We start from the raw sequence: 19300 nt of genomic DNA, 5'->3' as shown, positions 1-19300 counted from the left end.
CAAGGGGTTAACTGTGTTCCCTAGCGCGTGCGCACCTGCTATCCCGCTTAAGGGAGCCGATGTACAGCTACGACGGTTCACGGGATCATGCCGACCTGCCGCCGTATAATGACGACGGATGGTCAGCAAGTGGTTAAGGTGCTTTTTTTAGTGCCAAAGAGCTTGAAAAGCGCATCAGTGTGAAAGGGCTCTTAAGGCAGTCTGGTCAAACACATAACATATTAGTGATGCAGCATACCGCCCAACATTTTGAGAGGGGATTGAGGGACACCTACTAACAAATGTATGTAGGCATAGGACACGCCCCCGCCACACCCCCTTAAAGGAGAATTAACCAAAAAAAGTTAATTAAATCCACAAGGACTTTTTTTTACCACTACTATTAGATTATATTGGCTTTTAAAATGTACAAATGCAGAAATTTAGGAATTGGATGAAAGGTTTAGCACTGGGAAACACTTTTTGAAAGATAAAAAGTGCATTTTATATACAACTATATAGATCTGACCAAAATGAGGGACAAATGAGGTGGAATGAGGGACAGAGGGTCATTGCTCCAAATCAGGGACTGTCCCTCCAAATCAAGGACAGTTGGGAGCTATGATGCAGGGTTACAGCTTGACTGCATTCATCGTTAGCAAGTAATGAATAAGTAAGTATATGCTGAAGATATGAGGAAAGCAACAGTGTGCTCGGAAAAGTGATTTCTTGCAAAGCTTGAATGTCCATGTCCCCATGTCCTGGTAAAGCTCCCAGTGTTGTTACCAACAGAAACTGCAGCAGGATTCAGATGTATGCGGAATACGGAGACTTTCCCTACAAATTGATCTTGCTGCAAAAACATGAAATGCTGATATTGATGCAAGTGTAGCACCCTCTTGTGTAAATAGTTGGGATTGTCAGACAAATTCAGTTGGACTTCACTTTAGTCCATAAAATCAGTTGGGCCCCAGCCCCCCCCCCCCGGATTTTTGGAAGCTTCTGGAAGGTTCCAGAGCCTGAATATTCAAGGTCTCTGCCAATCCCTGGGCAAGGATGGTCCAGAATGTGAGGAGATGGCCCCTAAATATTGTGGAGTCTCACCATGTGGAAAGAGATTCCTGGGTCCAGAGGCCTGGAAGGAGACCCCTGCCTCCAGGCAGTAGAGGTACACAGTGGAATGGTGGATGTGCTGTGGAGGGGGAGAGGAAGGAACCAGAGAGGGACCCTCAACCCCTCCAGTCTCATCAAGGAGACACCCTGCCAAGCAAGTGGCCTGGGCAGAAGGAGCTACAATGCTGCAGGATTTAAAGGGACTGAGTGAGTAACCTCTACCTAACCACCCCTCAAACCCAGAAAGGGTTCTGTAAATACAGTTCTAGGCATCCTATTTCACCCTAACCCCATCCAAGTTATATTCCCCAAATAAATTATCAAAACCAAGCTCGTGGACTGGATTATTGACTATGGAATTCTTGCTGAAAATGCATCTTGCCTGGCTATGTGGCAAAGGGGAACCCGAAATCCAGTGCCCTTTAGAGGTTGCACTACACAAGCAAAACAAAATCCTGTGCGCAGGGTACTGTACAGAACCCAGAATGATACATTCACATTTTGTTGGTTTCTCATGCATCTATGCACAGCCCGGTCATAGAGTTAAACCCACAAGTAAGGATGGGCTCAGGCGTGTTCGCACACTCCACGTGCAGAGCCCGCCAGGAAGTCGGCATGGCGCTGCGCTAATCACAGGCAGTGAGACATTTCCTGATCTCTGCAGCCGCACATCAGGAAAATGTCTCACTGCCTGTGATTAGCGCAGCGCCGTGCCGACTTGCTGGCGGGCTCTGCACGTGGAGTGTGCGAACACGCCGAGCCCATCCTTACCCACAAGTGCTTTTTTACCACTACTATTCCCATTATATTGGCTTGTGGAATTTACAAATGTAGCCATTTAGAAATTGGATGAAAGGTTTAGCACTGGGAAACACTTTTTGAAAGATAAATAGTGCATTTTATATACAACTATATAGATCAGACCAGAATGAGGGACAAATGAGGAGCTATGAGGGACAGAGGGACATTGTTCTAAATCAGGGACAGTCCCTCGAAATCAGGGACAGTTGGGAGCTATGTATTTGGTGGTATATTTTCTTTGGTCGGTCCGTCAGTTGGGCACCAGCCCTACACTTCCCCCATCTAGGTCACATGCAGCGGGCAGCGGCTTTCCCTGCGTCTCCTCCTCCTCGGCATCACAGCAGCTTCCTCCATGCATCTCCTCTCTCCTCCTCCTAGGTGGCCAATAGGATGGCTTCTCCTCTCGGCCAATTGGGTGATGGGTCTCAGGACGCACTGTTTGGCCAGGAGGAGAATCAGGAAGACAATAGCGAATAATAATTTGCTATTGTCACACAACTGGGTGGGCTCAGGCACAGTGCTCTGTGCCCGAACCCACCCTTTTTTGAAGCCAATTAGAAACTCAGGCTCTAATCATGTGCCTAGAACACAGATTCAGGTTACATCAGTTTGCTAACTAGCCACTCGGTTGTTATTACAAGCAGTGGGAGGGCTTTGATCAGGTCTTTACTATGGTGACCTGGAAGCAATGACTTCGCTTCTGGTTTAGCAGGATGTCACTGGCACATTTTTTTTTAAAATCAAAACTTTAGTATTCAAAAAACACTGGGGGACCGGAGGAGCACGGAGGACACGGAGGGGGACTAGAGGAGCACAGAGGACATGGAGGAGGACTGGAGGAGCACGGAGGACACGGAGGGGGACTGGAGGAGCACGGAGGACACGGAGGGGTACTGGAGGAGCACGGAGGACACGGAGGGGGACTGGAGGAGCATGGAGGACACGGAGGGGGACTGGAGGAGCACGGAGGACAGGGAGGGGGACTGGAGGAGCACAGAGGACACGGAGGGGGACTGGAGGAGCATGAAGGACACGGAGGGGGACTGGAGGAGCACAGAGGACACGGAGGGGGACTGGAGGAGCACGGAGGACAGGGAGGGGGACTGGAGGAGCACGGAGGACACGGAGGGGGACTGGAGGAGCACGGAGGACACGGAGGGGGACTAGAGGAGCACAGAGGACACGGAGGGGGACTGGAGGAGCACAGATGACACGGAGGGGGACTGGAGGAGCACAAAGGACACGGAGGGGGACTGGAGGAGCACAGAGGACACAGAGGGGGACTGGAGGAGCACGGAGGGGGACTGGAGGAGCACGGAGGACATGGAGGGGGACTGGAGGAGCACAGAGGACATGGAGGGGGACCGGAGGAGCAAGAAGGACATGGAAGGGGACTGGTGGAGCACAGAGGACACAGAGGGGGACTGGAGGAGCACGGGGGACATGGAGAAGGACCGGAGGTGCATGGAGGGGGACTGGAGGAGGACCAGAGGAGGACACGGAGAAGGACACAGGCACAGTCAGGGATGATTGGTGTGGTGGTGGGTGCAGTTAGAAGCACTGACCTTCCTGTATAGCTTTCAATAAAGCAGCTGAAAACCGCAGGGGGGAGAGTGTCAGCTGCTTTATTGAAATCTATACAGGGAGGTCAGTGCTTATAACCCCCCCTTCCCCCCACCGCTACACCGGTCACCCCTGTCTGCCCAGGTATCGGGTCAAGCATTGGAGTAAGTACTCGTGCAAATGCTCGGTATCAGCACCGATATAGATACTAGTATCAGTATCTGTGCAACACTTTACATTCCTTGTGACAGCAATAAAAGTGATTTTAAAAAAAAATTAAAACAACAGTGTAAAAATTTAAAAAATAAAATTAATTAATTAAAAAAAAAGTAAAGTGCCCCTATTCCCCCATGCAAACATGCAAGGGTGAACGCATGCATCGTTCCCACACGCACACAAATAGCGATTGTCCCACACATGTGAGGTATGGCTGTGAACATCAGATCATGGGCAGTAATTCTAGCAGTAGACCCCCTCTGTAAATCTAAAGTGGTAACCTGTAAAGGCTTTTAAAACATTGCCTATAAAAAGTAACATTTACGTTGTTTGTCGCCAATGCTCGGGCGTGCACACTTTTAAAGCGTGTCATGTTTGGTATCTATTTACTTGGCGTGACATCATCTTTTATACTTTACAAAAAAATTGTGTTATATATTGTTTTTTGCATTAAAATTTTAAAAAGTGTATTTTTTTCCCCAAGAATTGTGTTTGCGCAAATACTGTGTGACAAAAAAATGCAAACCCCACTATTAATTGTCTAGGGCCTTTGCGTTTAAAAAAATTATATATATATATATATATATATATATATATATATATATATATATATATATATATATATATAATGTTTGGGGGTTCTAATTACTCTCTAGCAAGAAAAAATATATTTTCACATGGAAACAAAAAGTGATAGGAAATGGCTGGTCTTCAATTACAGCAGAAACAACTATTTCCAGGCTAATTAATGACTGTTTCACTGTCTGAGAACATGAAACGCTCTGTCCAATAGCTCCACCTTGGCAGGTAACAATTCCCCCCACCCCCCTTCCTCTAACAAAGGCGGAACTATTGATGGGGCGGAACCTTCCAGCTCTGCTATTGTTTCTATCGGCGCCTATTAGGACAAACAAGGAAATCAGAGTTGTTGGCGGCATTCTGTTTCCTGTTCGCGGTGCATTGTGGGTCAGGCGGGACGCCATTAGATCGTAGAACAGAAGCCACGCGAGGAAGTGAGTATTGGAACGGTTGGTAGCCGGTGTTGGGTACTCCACAAGTAGGGTGTGTATGTTCGCTGCTTGGGGGTACAGAGTTCCCAAATGGCAGAAGACACAAACGGGTAGCGGTACATCCCGCTATGAATGGGTTGGGGTATTAGGAAGAAGGTCGGGCTGTGTTTTGGTGTGTTCCACGTCCTTCTTCAGTGAGAGGAGCCTGCTGGACCCATGGGACCGGTGGGTGATCTAGGACCGGGCTGAGATGGTGGGACCGGTGGGTGATCTAGGACCGGGCTGAGATGGTGGGACCGGTGGGTGATCTAGGACCGGGCTGAGATGGTGGGACCGGTGGGTGATCTAGGACCGGGCTGAGATGGTGGGACCGGTGGGTGATCTAGGACCGGGCTGAGATGGTGGGACCGGTGGGTGATCTAGGACCGGGCTGAGATGGTGGGACCGGTGGGTGATCTAGGACCGGGCTGAGATGGTGGGACCGGTGGGTGATCTAGGACCGGGCTGAGATGGTGGGACCGGTGGGTGATCTAGGACCGGGCTGAGATGGTGGGACCGGTGGGTGATCTAGGACCGGGCTGAGATGGTGGGACCGGTGGGTGATCTAGGAACGGGCTGAGATGGTGGGACCGGTGGGTGATCTAGGAACGGGCTGAGATGGTGGGACCGGTGGGTGATCTAGGAACGGGCTGAGATGGTGGGACCGGTGGGTGATCTAGGAACGGGCTGAGATGGTGGGACCGGTGGGTGATCTAGGAACGGGCTGAGATGGTGGGACCGGTGGGTGATCTAGGAACGGGCTGAGATGGTGGGACCGGTGGGTGATCTAGGAACGGGCTGAGATGGTGGGACCGGTGGGTGATCTAGGAACGGGCTGAGATGGTGGGACCGGTGGGTGATCTAGGAACGGGCTGAGATGGTGGGACCGGTGGGTGATCTAGGAACGGGCTGAGATGGTGGGACCGGTGGGTGATCTAGGACCGGGCTGAGATGGTGGGACCGGTGGGTGATCTAGGACCGGGCTGAGATGGTGGGACCGGTGGGTGATCTAGGACCGGGCTGAGATGGTGGGACCGGTGGGTGATCTAGGACCGGGCTGAGATGGTGGGACCGGTGGGTGATCTAGGACCGGGCTGAGATGGTGGGACCGGTGGGTGATCTAGGACCGGGCTGAGATGGTGGGACCGGTGGGTGATCTAGGACCGGGCTGAGATGGTGGGACCGGTGGGTGATCTAGGACCGGGCTGAGATGGTGGGACCGGTGGGTGATCTAGGACCGGGCTGAGATGGTGGGACCGGTGGGTGATCTAGGACCGGGCTGAGATGGTGGGACCGGTGGGTGATCTAGGAACGGGCTGAGATGGTGGGACCGGTGGGTGATCTAGGAACGGGCTGAGATGGTGGGACCGGTGGGTGATCTAGGAACGGGCTGAGATGGTGGGACCGGTGGGTGATCTAGGAACGGGCTGAGATGGTGGGACCGGTGGGTGATCTAGGACCGGGCTGAGATGGTGGGACCGGCGGGTGATCTAGGACCGGGCTGAGATGGTGGGACCGGCGGGTGATCTAGGACCGGGCTGAGATGGTGGGACCGGCGGGTGATCTAGGACCGGGCTGAGATGGTGGGACCGGCGGGTGATCTAGGACCGGGCTGAGATGGTGCTACCGGCGGGTGATCTAGGACCGGGCTGAGATGGTGCTACCGGCGGGTGATCTAGGACCGGGCTGAGACGGTGGGACCGGCGGGTGATCTAGGACCGGGCTGAGACGGTGGGACCGGCGGGTGATCTAGGACCGGGCTGAGACGGTGGGACCGGCGGGTGATCTAGGACCGGGCTGAGACGGTGGGACCGGCGGGTGATCTAGGACCGGGCTGAGACGGTGGGACCGGCGGGTGATCTAGGACCGGGCTGAGACGGTGGGACCGGCGGGTGATCTAGGACCGGGCTGAGACGGTGGGACCGGCGGGTGATCTAGGACCGGGCTGAGACGGTGGGACCGGCGGGTGATCTAGGACCGGGCTGAGACGGTGGGACCGGCGGGTGATCTAGGACCGGGCTGAGACGGTGGGACCGGCGGGTGATCTAGGACCGGGCTGAGACGGTGGGACCGGCGGGTGATCTAGGACCGGGCTGAGACGGTGGGACCGGCGGGTGATCTAGGACCGGGCTGAGACGGTGGGACCGGCGGGTGATCTAGGACCGGGCTGAGACGGTGGGACCGGCGGGTGATCTAGGACCGGGCTGAGACGGTGGGACCGGCGGGTGATCTAGGACCGGGCTGAGACGGTGGGACCGGCGGGTGATCTAGGACCGGGCTGAGACGGTGGGACCGGCGGGTGATCTAGGACCGGGCTGAGACGGTGGGACCGGCGGGTGATCTAGGACCGGGCTGAGACGGTGGGACCGGCGGGTGATCTAGGACCGGGCTGAGACGGTGGGACCGGCGGGTGATCTAGGACCGGGCTGAGACGGTGGGACCGGCGGGTGATCTAGGACCGGGCTGAGACGGTGGGACCGGCGGGTGATCTAGGACCGGGCTGAGACGGTGGGACCGGCGGGTGATCTAGGACCGGGCTGAGACGGTGGGACCGGCGGGTGATCTAGGACCGGGCTGAGACGGTGGGACCGGCGGGTGATCTAGGACCGGGCTGAGACGGTGGGACCGGCGGGTGATCTAGGACCGGGCTGAGACGGTGGGACCGGCGGGTGATCTAGGACCGGGCTGAGACGGTGGGACCGGCGGGTGATCTGGGACCGGTGGGTGATAGATCGTGGGACCGGTGGGTGATCTGGGACTGGGCTGAGATCGTGGGACCGATCAAACATTGAATGTTTGTGCCTTTGCAGAGGAAAGCCTTGGCGGAAAGCTATAGCAATCAGCTGAGAAAATCCCCCTGGCTGACTGATTCTTCCTTCATACAGGCTAGGCAACCTGGGGCCCTCCAGCTGTTGCAGAACTACAAGTCCCATCATGCCTCTGGGAGTAATGGTAACTGCCAGCTTTGCAATGTCTCATGGGAAATGTAGTTCCACAACAGCTGGAGGGCCCCAGATTACTTACCCCTGGCCTAGGGCATCAGGGGAGGTCTATGAATATTCTCTGGTTTGATGGCAAAGTGTTTACGGTCTCTGGGCACCTTTCCTGTATCTGCTCCATGTATTTCTAGCAAATGAGTTACTGACATAATGCAAAGAAACATGTTTGCTATCAAAGTTGACTGTTTCTGTTGCGTAGGATTTTTGTTAAGCTGGCCATAGACGGTTCGAATCTCGGCAGGAACCGGCCTAGATTCAAACTACGTATGGGCGGCTGATTGTAAACAAGCTGATCAATCAACTTGGGTTCAACCAGCCTGTTGGATCTTTCATGAGATTTCCAGCGACTATAGTTGCCATCAATAATTACTGTGTTCTCCCGGCCTGGACAGCTCCCCCTGCCAGGAGAACATAATAGCTCTGCGGTAAAGGATTCCCTCATTAACGCTGACTGTAATGGTGATGGGGGAATCGAGCAATATTCTTTCCTGCTAACCGTGGTTGTAATAAAGAAAATCGCACCACCTGGCCAGTTTAAGGCGTGGGCATTTTTCCTGTTTAGAAGTGCCAATTCACACTATGTGGTGCAGGAAAAGCATGCAAGTTTCAACAGAGATTGCACCGCATTCCTGTTCAAAGCACATGCGATTCTTCAGCAGTGAGATATGAGCTGTTATTCTGTGTGGCTCAAATCACAATGAATCTGCACCAAAAACGCACAGGACTGTTTTTCTTTTAATTTTTTTTTTTTTTGCCGCACTGTGTTTTGCAAACCAATTATTATTTATTTTATTTTTTTGTGACATTGACATACACACCGCAGTGGTTCCCATGAATGTGCTATTTGGATGTGGTGCAGAATCCCCACAGAATTTGTAGCGATTTTATACTTGTAGCGCACGTCCACCGTAGGAGCTGCAATTTGTGTGTGTTCTATCCGTAAATCACATTTACCACCTAGCCCATAGAAATAGAAACAGTCCATATTGTACTTTTCTCTTGCTTTTATTTGTATAACATGAACTGGCATAGGAAAAAAGGGTTTTCTGAGATGCTCTTTTGTTGCTTCATAATCTTTCCTTAGCCGCTCATGCAAAGACTTAGAACATTGCGGATAACGAAAAGTCACTCTGAATAACTTATTCACCCGTAGACCTCTTTAGAACAATCTGTATCTCTATTTGTGCTCGGAGCTCTACCACTGCCTTTTGACCACTACTTCCTGTCTGTACAGTACTTCCAAGTTGAACTAAGGAAGAGATTACATTGAATAATTCCCCCCGCCTGACTGATTGGAATCCCAGGGCATTGTTGAACCCTAAATCACAGGCCATCACCACCTGTCTCACTGACTTGCGTACCAACATCCCTCAGCCTCTGGTAGTACAGTTGCCCTGGGCTTTCACTCACTTGATCAACAGTCCATGTGTCACTCATAAACGATCGATCGCCCAGTTTTCTTCCGCTTAGTTGTTACTTCTTCCGAATGGTTTCTCCATCCCTTCTCTCCAGTCTGGCATGCTCCCCTCCCCGCAGGGGGGCATCCAGCGACACCAGCAACTACATGCTGTGCGGTGTCACTAACTCTTTTCCTCCGTGTGGCCTGGTTCCAAGCACAGGTGGCCACACCCTGCACTACACTGACACTCCCAGTTCTCAAAATAAACAACCAGGCCTGGAATAACAATGCAAGCCTGCCTAAATTTACCTGAAACCGTATTTTGTCATTTAAACACCGAAAGCTCACCTACTTGAAAGTAAGTGACCGCTGCATACTGCATCGGTGTGAAAGGGGACTAAGTCTCCCTGTGGAGAATAACTATCCTCGATATTGGTGCTGCACTACTGTTTTGCTGCTGTTCTCGTAGCCTGATAGTACAACAATCCTATAGCCTTTAGCAGTGCTTTTGTGTACTGTACTTGGTGATACTTGGGTGTAGTTATGAGATGGTTGATTTCATACTGTAGGGTTGGGGGCATTAGAAAATGGTTTGTAAGTATCTCATTAACTTGCTTTTCTTTGTGTCTTAGATTTCCAGCCTCTATAGCCAAGATGTCTATCGGTGTTCCCATCAAGGTTCTCCATGAAGCAGAAGGGCATATTGTGACCTGTGAAACAAATACAGGCGAGGTGTACAGGGGGAAGCTCATTGAGGCGGAGGATAACATGAACTGCCAGGTGAATGCTATATCATGTGTAGTAGTTGTTTGTGGAATGTGTGTAGGAGGAGAACCTCAGTTATGTAGCTCCTCTTGGTTGTTATCCACAACTCACTTTTAAGAGGAAACATTTTCTAACAGTGTTTTGCTCTTTAATATTTATATGCGCATTTTGTTTAGTTTTGATTTTATATATACGGTTTGCTTGTAACATGGGTGGGGTTAGCTTCAGAAATTGTTTTACCACTTGGCTATGCATAGACCTGAATATGTGTATCATGTTGAAGGGGAGAAGGGCCTCTTCTCGACAACCCTGGCCGGTGGTAATCTGGAAACCCCCTTTAACAAGGGGGTCCCCAGATCCCGGCCCCCCTCATCCTATGCTAATGAGTATGGGGTACATTGTACCCCTACCTATTCACCCAAAAAAGTGTCAAAAATAAAAACGGTACACAGGTTTTTGACAAAGTAATTTATTAAAGCAGCTCCGGCATCTCTTCTTCCGATTTATTCATCCTTCCGGTTCTTCTCCCTCCGCTGATGTCTTCTCGCCATTGCCTTCTCCCTCTGTTCTTCCTCCAATCTTCTTCTGACGCTCACTCCCACTCTAATGCTAGGGCTGCTGTGTGCCATTACTTATATAGCAATGGGGTGTGGCCATCCGGTGACATCATCCCGAGGCCCCACTCCCTTGTGACATCACCGCTCGAGACACCTCCCCCTTAGGGGTATGACTCGGTAGCTTCCCTGTTGATCCTGGGACTCTTATTCAGCTTATGCAGTATACCTCATACACGTGTTGCACATGGATAGGAAAAAACTGACCTAGTGCTTCAACTGTATAAAAAGCTAATCTTTATTTAAAGAGTTTGCAAACCCACTCTGCAGGCTTGTACCTACAGTTAATCCTATAAGACGACTTGCCTGTAGGTACTATGAATATCTCCTAAGCCTTCACAGTTTAGGAGATATGCGCACTTCATGCAGCTGGTGATGTCAGCACCACGTGCGCTCTGAAGGAACGGTATACCCATGCTGTCCCTTCAGAGCCCTGTGCCGTGGTCCATGACTCCCATGCGCGGGAGTGACATCGGCGTGGCCCATCAGACGGCTGGAGGACGCGAACCCGGAAGGAAGGCTGGGTGAAGGTGGAAGCGTCTGTCAGAGCTAGCAGTGCAGGGCTTCGTTCTAAGGTAAGTATTTCATTATGTGCTAATATGCAATGCATACTAGCACATTATGCCTTTTATTTTACAGGTTTAAAAAAAAAAAAAAAAAAAAGTATGGTTTACTTCCGCTATAAGATAAAAGAATCTCACTCGCATTTGTAGGTGCATTGCCCCTGGTGCACTCGGGTAGATCGCTATACATATAGGGGTTGGAAACCCTCCCGTTTTTTTTTTTTTTTTTGTCTTAATGCATTAGATGACAAACCTTTTGTACTGCAGCTGCCCCCCAGACCCCATTCCCCCCATTGGCTCCCGCTGCTGTCAATCAAATCCAGGGGGGGGCAGGGCTGAGTCCTGGTGTCTGTCAATGGACACAGCAGCAGGACTCGGGAGCCCGCCCGCACGAATGCCCCCATGGAATGCGTCTCTTCGTGGGGGCACTCGAAGAGCAGGAGCACCAGAAAAGTAGGATTGTGGTCACTCTGTGCACATCCCTTGCACAGAGGAGGTAAGTATAACATGTTTAACAAAAAACAAAGCTTTACAATCACTTTAAGTCACTGGGATATCCACAAGTACTTGGCTCTGAAAACACCGGTTGCATCCTGGTGATACATGACGACGTCGCAGGCTCTGCCCCTGATGCGATGTCACTAATCATGCGACTTTCTTGAGTTGATAGTCCGGCGTCATTCCATGTGTATTTATAGCCCAAAATTCAATTGTGTATTGCGACCACCATTTTGTTATGGCCTGCCACAGCCATTTTACTGGTGATTCCCCTTTAATGTTAAGGGTAATAGGCAAAAACTACCAAATGACTGGCGACCATTTTATTGGAGACCGCTGGCTTTGGGAGGAATTTATCATCTCCAGTGGCCATATTTTTGGGGCCCAGAGTGGATTCTTATGATCAAGGGCTATACAGCCCAAAGACCATGTAGTAAATGCAGAACTACCGGCAGCCATATTGCTGGAGACCATTGGTTGTGGGAGGGATTAGTTCTCTTGGGCAGCCATAATTTTGGTGTCCATGGTAAAATAAAGCAATCGTGGGATATAACCGCTATGGAGCAATATAGGTATAAAATTAAAGCTATGCTCGGTCTCGCTACCTGCAGTGAGCCGTGCGACACTCTAAAAATAAGCTAAATGTGTGTATACATATACGATCCTATGGACTAATGTGATTGTAATACCTCTAACAGTATCTGAGTATAGTCTCTGTGAGCTGTGAAAAAAATGTAAAATAATTGATAAAAACTGGGGAAAAAAATTAATTGTGCTACAGTTGGCTTAGTGCTGCCATGTTTGGTAAAAAATGGTATTTTAAAAATGAAATATCTTCTTTATGATTATTATGGACTTGAATGCAGTTGTCACCCTTGTATAAAATTTGTTTTGTTATTTACAATATTTATTGTTTTTAGAGGCATGGAGTCCTCAATAAGCTGATTTATATGGAGGAAATGGTAATTTTGGTTTAGTGAGTTACAAACTGAATGTTGACCACTAGGTGGCACATTGTCATTGTGTTTAGTGCAAATACAAAGCATTCAAATACATTTCAGACTTTCGTTTAATGTAGTGTATAATATTTCTTGGCTTCTATTTCCAGTGCCTGAACCCAGCTTACATATGATATTCATGTGATGCGCATTTTCCAAGGAAAGAGTTATTTTGCCTCCTAAACCAAGCAAATGGACCAGTTTTGGGGAGGAGCTGTACACAGAATGGATTTCTGTTTGAACATCTTCAAGATTTAAAGTAGCACTAAAGGCTCTGCGTGTTTTACCTTAATGCATTTATGGCATTAAAATAAATGCTCCAGTACAATTACAACATCCCCCAATTGTCTCCAAACACCTGCTGTCCTTGTGGCTGCCCCCAGGTCCTGGGCATGGGCTACAGTAGGGTTTCCTGAGCTTTTGTCACTTGTACTGCTTCTTTTAGAAAATATTACTATTGGGGTTGCGTCGTTACCGTTTTTTTTTTTTTTTCCCTTTCTTTATTGAGTAAGGGTACTTTCGGTCAAGTACTCACCGATACCGAGTAAAAAATACTTTGCAGTGTGATTTGCGTCAATACAGGAGTGTGGTGTGATTCCTGTCCGAATTGAATGCGATTTTCCTCACTGCTCGTGTGTGTGTGTGTATATATAGAAAGGGAAAAGCGCCATCTAGTGGGCAGTTTATTAAAAATGTTAGAACTCCCATTAATACATATATCTGGTCAAATGCAAAATCTGCATAGGAGTCCCGCCGATGATAGAAAATCACAGCCTCTGGAGGTTTTCACAGGGCTGGAAAAGATGTCAGCTCGGGGATGGACTGCCTATACATCTCCTAAACTGCCCACTAGATGGCGCTTTTCCCCTTCTGCACGTACACACGGTGGGGGAAATCGCATGCAATTTGGACAGGAATTGCACCGCATTTATTTATGTTAAAATTGAATGAAGGTTTTATTCTCACCAATCTTCAGCTCTTCTCAAAATTCTGTTAAAGTACAGTTATTTGGACGCAGGCACAATATTCATACTTTTTGGCTCTCTATGCCACAAGAATAAAATTAAAACGAAACCATCCAAATTGGAAGTGCAGACTTTCAGCTTTAATTCAAGGGGCTGAACATAAATATCAAGTACAAATTTTAGGAACTACAACCATTTTTATACAGTCCCCCTATTTTCAGGGGCTCAAATGTAATTAGAAAAATTAATATAATCATAAATAAAATGTTCATTTTTACTATTTTGCTGAGAATCTTTTTACTGGCAATGACTGCCTGAAGTCTGAAACCCATGGACATTACCAAAGACTGGGTTTCCTCCTTTCTGATGCTTTGCCAGGCTCTAACTGCAGCTGTCTTTGGTTGTTCTTTGTGGGTCTTTCTGCCTTGAGCATGCATTTCACTTGCTGAAAGCAAAACTAAATTTTGATTGAGATCAGGTGATTGACTCGGCCATTGCAGAATATTCCACTTATTTTCCTTCAAAAGCTCCTGGGTTGCTTTTGCAGTGTGTTTTGGATCATTGTCCATCTGTACTGTGAAGCGCCGCCCAATCAACTTTGCTGCATTTGCCTGAATTTGGGCTGACAGTATATCTCTAAACTGCAGAATTTATCCAGCTGCTTCTGTCGCATCAATAAACACCATTCACCCAGTGCCACTGGAAGCCATGCATGCCCATGCCATCACACTGCCTCCACCATGTTTTACAGATGACGTTGTGTGCTTTGGATCATGAACTATTTCAAGCCTTCTCCACACTTTTTTTTTTTTTTTTCCAGATTAATCTTAGTTTCAGCCATCCAAAGAATGCTTTTCCAGAACTGGTCTGGCTTTTTTAGATGTTTTTTGGCAAAGTCTAATCTGTCTTTTCTATTCAGGCTTATGAATGGTTTGCAACTTGTGGTGAACCCTCTATTTGCTCTTGTGAAGTTTTCTCGATTGTAGACTTTGACAATAATACACCTACCTCCTGGAGAGTGTCCTTCACTTGTCGATGTTGTGAATTGGTTTTTCTTTATCATAGAAATGATCCTGCGATCATCCACCACTGTTGTCTTCCATGGACGTCCAGGCGTTTTTATGTTGCTGAGCTCACCAGTGTGTTCTTCATTCCTTTAGAATGTACCAAACTGTTGATTTGGCCACTCCTAAACTTTGCTGCTTATCTCTCTGGTGGATTTATTTAGTTTTTCAAGCCTTCCAATGGTCTGTTTCACTTGTATGGACAGCTGAACAAATGATGTAGGTTCATAGCAATAGATCCCAAATGCAAATACCACACTTAGTATCAACTCCAGACCTTTTACCTACTTAATTGATGAATAAATAACAAAGTAATAGCCCACACCTGGCCATAAAACCGCTTTTGATTCTATTGTCCAATTACTTTTCGTCTCTTGAAAAAGGGGGGATGGCTATTAAGAGTTTTAATTCCTAAACCCTTCTTCCAATTTGGATGTACATGCCCTCAAATTAAATCTGAGTGTGCACTTAAAAAAAAAAAAAGGACAAAATTGTGCCTGTGTCCAAATAGGTATAGGGGTGTGTGTGTGTGTGTGTGTGTGTGTGTGTATGTATGTGTGTGTGTGTGTGTGTGTGTGTGTGTGTGTGTGTGTGTATATGTATATGTATATATATATATATATATATATATATATATATATATATATATATATATATATATATATATATATCTTCAAAAATGTACCTTCTAATGCTCCTAGCCTCCTTCAAATCTTCAAATTCCTGAGATGGAATGTGGACTTTGGCAGTGGTGGTCAAATTTTAGAGGGCCCCAAATGTGGACCCAACACCCCCAAAGGGCAGCCCATCTTTGCAAAATTTTGGTCCTGCCTCTTTTATTGCAGTGTATGCACACTGAAGAAGTAGATACAGTAACCTTTAATGGTGTTAGTGAGTGCAGCGATAATCCCCTAACAATGGTGTCAGTGAATGTAATAGCTCCAGCACTGGTGCCAGTGAACGCAGTAACCTCCAGTATTTGTATCGGTGGACACAATAGCCCCCAACATTGGTGTCCGTGAATGCAAAATTAGAGCAGTGCATGTGACTGCAACTTGCATGCACTGCTTGTTCCAAGCAAACAGAAGTGAAAGGGAACAGGAGAGGGTTGAGCGCTCATTGACATTGTTACAAGGAGGCAGAAAAAGACAGTAAAGCAATTTAATGAAAAATATATTGCAGGGTTATTAAATAGTGGATGTGTATGGAGAATAAGGATATTGTTTTGATGTCATTTTAAGTATTGTGTTGTCTCAATCACTTTAACCATAACTTACCAAATGCTTTGTTTCAGATGTCAAACATCACTGTAACCTACAGGGACGGCAGAGTTGCACAGCTTGAACAGGTCTACATTAGAGGAAGTAAAATCCGTTTCCTGATACTTCCAGACATGTTAAAAAATGCCCCAATGTTAAAGAGCATGAAGAATAAAAATCAGGGTTCAGGTGCTGGAAGGGGGAAAGCTGCTATTCTCAAAGCTCAAGGTAAGCATAGCCTCCAGAATAATTTAAAAATATGTATGAAATACTAGTCTTCAGCAAGTCTGTTCTTCTTAAGAGCCTGCTTGAAAACAAGGGTCCTCGAGCATGGTCAAAAAAACGAATTGGCAGTGATCTCATATTTTATCATTACATAATAACAATTGTGTAAATTGGGGGTGCTCAACGTTTTGAAGAGCGAGGGCCACTTATGTGATTTGGTAACTGGTCACGGGCCACAATGAACGATGGTGTGTTTTATCTATTGGTTTGAAGAAAAAAAACAAACATTTATTTATTTTTTTTTTACTTTCTACTATACCCATCCAAAAGTATTCTGCTACATATTTTTGGTAAAAAAAACAGCGATCAGTGCAAAGAAATGCACGGTCATTGTACTAATGACGCTGGCAGGGAAGGGGTAAACATCTAGGGTGATCAAAGGGTTAAATGTGTGGCCCCCACATTGCTGTGTGTGCTGTTTTTACTAAGCAATGTGTTTTTGTTTTTTTTGTTTTTTTTTTGTTTTTTTTTTGTTTTTTTTTTGTTTTTTTATACTTCCTGCTTTGGAAGAAGAAAAAGACAGCACATTGCTGCTGTCAAGAGAGCCCTGCGTTTACCTACACAGGCCTCTCTTTGGTAGTGTCTGGAGCCGATCGGCATGTGCCGGTGACCAATCAGCAGCCGCTATCTGGTTGGTGCTGCAGCCAGTTGCAGCACAGCCTGGGCGCACGCTCTACCCCAGCGCGTGTATCACGTACTAGGTAAGTGATCCGGCACAGCAGCCATCCTGCCGCAGTATATCTATGGTGGGTGGTCTGCAAGTGGTTAAAGCACTGTCCTCTTCCAGCTTCTGCAGGCATTGCTCTACAAACTGCTGGAAAGGTCCCAGGCGAAGTGCACCTGGTATCACTCTGCCTTGGACAGGAGCTGGCGCTGCAGAGGAAGCATCAGCTAATGCAGCCGCCTACTTCTGCTGCTGGCTCCGGCTCCATTTTTTGAAAGTCAAAAATATAACTATGTCTAATATCGATGCTTACACATTCTTTTGTGTCCCTGAGCACACTATGCATATACCATAGATCCCTTCATATTTTCCTGTTAATTTTTCGACATCAGGGTCACTTTAATTAGATCTTACCATTTTCATACATTGATTTTCAGTGTTTTACATTTTTCAGTGGCTGCAAGAGGAAGAGGACGTGGAATGGGACGAGGAAATATCTTTCAAAAACGGAGATAACTGTTTGTTTTTGTATAAATTTTTTTTTTTTTAATTTGTTCCAGGTCATGTAACTGCTCAAATGTCTGCTTTTTGTTTTTTATTTCTAATTTGTTTAATAAACCTGTTTCTAATGGTGTCCAACTGTTCCCTTTTTAGTTTTTGCTACTTTTGATAAAATGCACTCTTCAAGGAATTGATAATTGTATAAGAAACAGCCTTTACCATCCCAGTCTGAAGCACTGGAATACTCTCAAGCTGATGATTGATTTATATATATATTTTTATTTATTTATTTTCCAACATATGCAAATCAATGTGGTAATACAGTCCAACTTAGTGATGTGTGCCAATTCCACTCCCTTAAGAATAAAGCTCACCAGATGCTGTTGCCATTCACTCTTGTGTCTGGCAAATATTTTATTAGACGTTATTGAAGAGCCATACACGCCAATCTCCAGATTAATAGACACTCTCCACATGTGGGGATAGAAATTGAGACAGCGCCTCCAATAGTGTAAAAACACCTTAAGGTAATTGGTTTATTTAAAAGTAATGCACTTAGATCATAAAAGATTCAAAATGGCCTTGTTAAAAATTCCAAACATGCCAGGTGACCAAGTGTTGTAATCTCTCCTAGCTTCTGTCATACACTGAGTGAAGGATTTTGGTGGATCAATGAAATTTTGTTTCACTATCTTCATCACTTTTTAAGTTGGACTGTATTACCATATTGATTTGCATATGTTGGTATATAATTATGCCATATGAACACTTCATTATGTATTGGTGTGATTATAGATTTGTAGATTAATTCAGTGGGATTATTTCTCTTTTTTTTACATTGACGATTGTTTCGACTCATTTGCAAGCATGCAGTGTAAATGAATGTCAGAAAAGTGTTTGCTCCTTATCTCTATTTGTTCCAGGCACAGCTCTGAAAACAAAGCATCAGCATTGATGGTCAGGGACCTAGCATTCTCAAAAGAAAGTAATTGCAGCCTCTGTTCTCATGACAGATTCCTTTTAATTCAGAACATCTAAATTGTACACTGGCAAAGATTGAGAAATAAACAATAATGGGTATTTCTCTCTTCGCACTCACGGAAAAGATGCAAAATGAAAAAGCTGCTACTATAACAGAACATACAATATATCAAACAGGATGTCTAAATAAATATTTAAACATTAATAGCACTGGTGTAGTGAAAAGCTACAAGCTTTACCAGGAACTGATAGATGTCACTAGAATGCTATAGACTGCTGATGAGAAAAGCGATACAGCCACCTAACATCCACGTATTAACCCCACAATATTGGATGGAGATACACAGTGGTCAGCAGATAACAACCACTTAGAGACATGCATGAAAACCAGTAATATCTGGTAAGTGAATTTCCTTTTGGGGGACTATTATGCAAGCAGTGTGGTGGTGAGGATTTGTGCAGATCTATAAATCATAATGAAGATTAGATTTTTTTTTTTTTCCCACATTTTGCTACTTCCACCGTTTAAGGTGGATTGTGTACCAATTCAAAAGACTTTTTTTTTTTTCACTACACAAGCGCTATTAATGTTTAAATATTTATTTAAACATACGGTTTGATCTAAATTGTACAGTTTTGACTAATGTACCGGAGACTGTAGATCAGGCAAATGGCATTTTCAGGAGCTTTCTGTACATGTTGCCTTCTAAAGAAGAATGGAACTTACAAAGTTATAACCCACATTTTAGTGGGCTAAAGGGGTACATTTTCAGTCATTTAAATACTGCAAGTAAATGCAAACTACAAATGCTAAGTGCTGCTGGGTTAGATGCATGCGTTCTAATGTACACTAAAGTTCTGTTATTGTAGGTTGAGCTGTTTTGTATGTCTGCCTGACTGGTCTTTCATTGCAAATTGAAGGGAAGTGGAAATGTAACACTGCTGCTAATGGTTCTGCTAGACCTCTCTGAAACCATTTATTCATGTTGGCTTTTAGTTTAAGGCACAATAACCAGGACCTTTT

At 46.3% G+C, this 19300-nt stretch overlaps 1 protein-coding gene across 2 annotated transcripts; it reads left to right on the top strand.

Annotated features, from left to right (window-relative positions):
* The first annotated feature begins 4536 nt into the window (after window positions 1-4536).
* Window positions 4537-17428, top strand: SNRPD3 (small nuclear ribonucleoprotein D3 polypeptide). Of its 2 annotated transcripts, none has more exons than XM_073629231.1 (4): window positions 4537-4685; window positions 9752-9899; window positions 15881-16073; window positions 17249-17428. In XM_073629231.1, the coding sequence occupies exons 2-4, from the start codon at window positions 9774-9776 to the stop codon at window positions 17308-17310; spliced, it is 381 nt and encodes a 126-aa protein (XP_073485332.1). In that variant the 5' UTR covers window positions 4537-4685; window positions 9752-9773; the 3' UTR covers window positions 17311-17428. The 2 variants fall into 2 exon arrangements, with proteins under 2 accessions (XP_073485332.1, XP_073485333.1); XM_073629232.1 differs by lacking the exon at window positions 4537-4685 and adding an exon at window positions 4687-4734.
* Window positions 17429-19300: the final 1872 nt, after the last annotated feature.

This window comes from Aquarana catesbeiana, linkage group LG01 (genome assembly GCF_042186555.1).
Source record: "Aquarana catesbeiana isolate 2022-GZ linkage group LG01, ASM4218655v1, whole genome shotgun sequence".
In the NCBI taxonomy this organism is placed as follows: domain Eukaryota; kingdom Metazoa; phylum Chordata; class Amphibia; order Anura; family Ranidae; genus Aquarana; species Aquarana catesbeiana.
This window is presented reverse-complemented; position numbering and strand designations above follow the sequence as displayed.

What these genes read in the sequence shown, in the direction of transcription:
- SNRPD3 (XM_073629231.1), top strand. Translation starts at nt 9,774, where the DNA reads ATGTCTATCGGTGTTCCCATCAAGGTTCTCCATGAAGCAGAAGGGCAT. An exon ending in AGGATAACATGAACTGCCAG is followed by an intron (nt 9,900 to 15,880) that starts GTGAATGCTATA and finishes GCTTTGTTTCAG; the next exon opens with ATGTCAAACATCACTGTAAC. An exon ending in TGCTATTCTCAAAGCTCAAG is followed by an intron (nt 16,074 to 17,248) that starts GTAAGCATAGCC and finishes TACATTTTTCAG; the next exon opens with TGGCTGCAAGAGGAAGAGGA.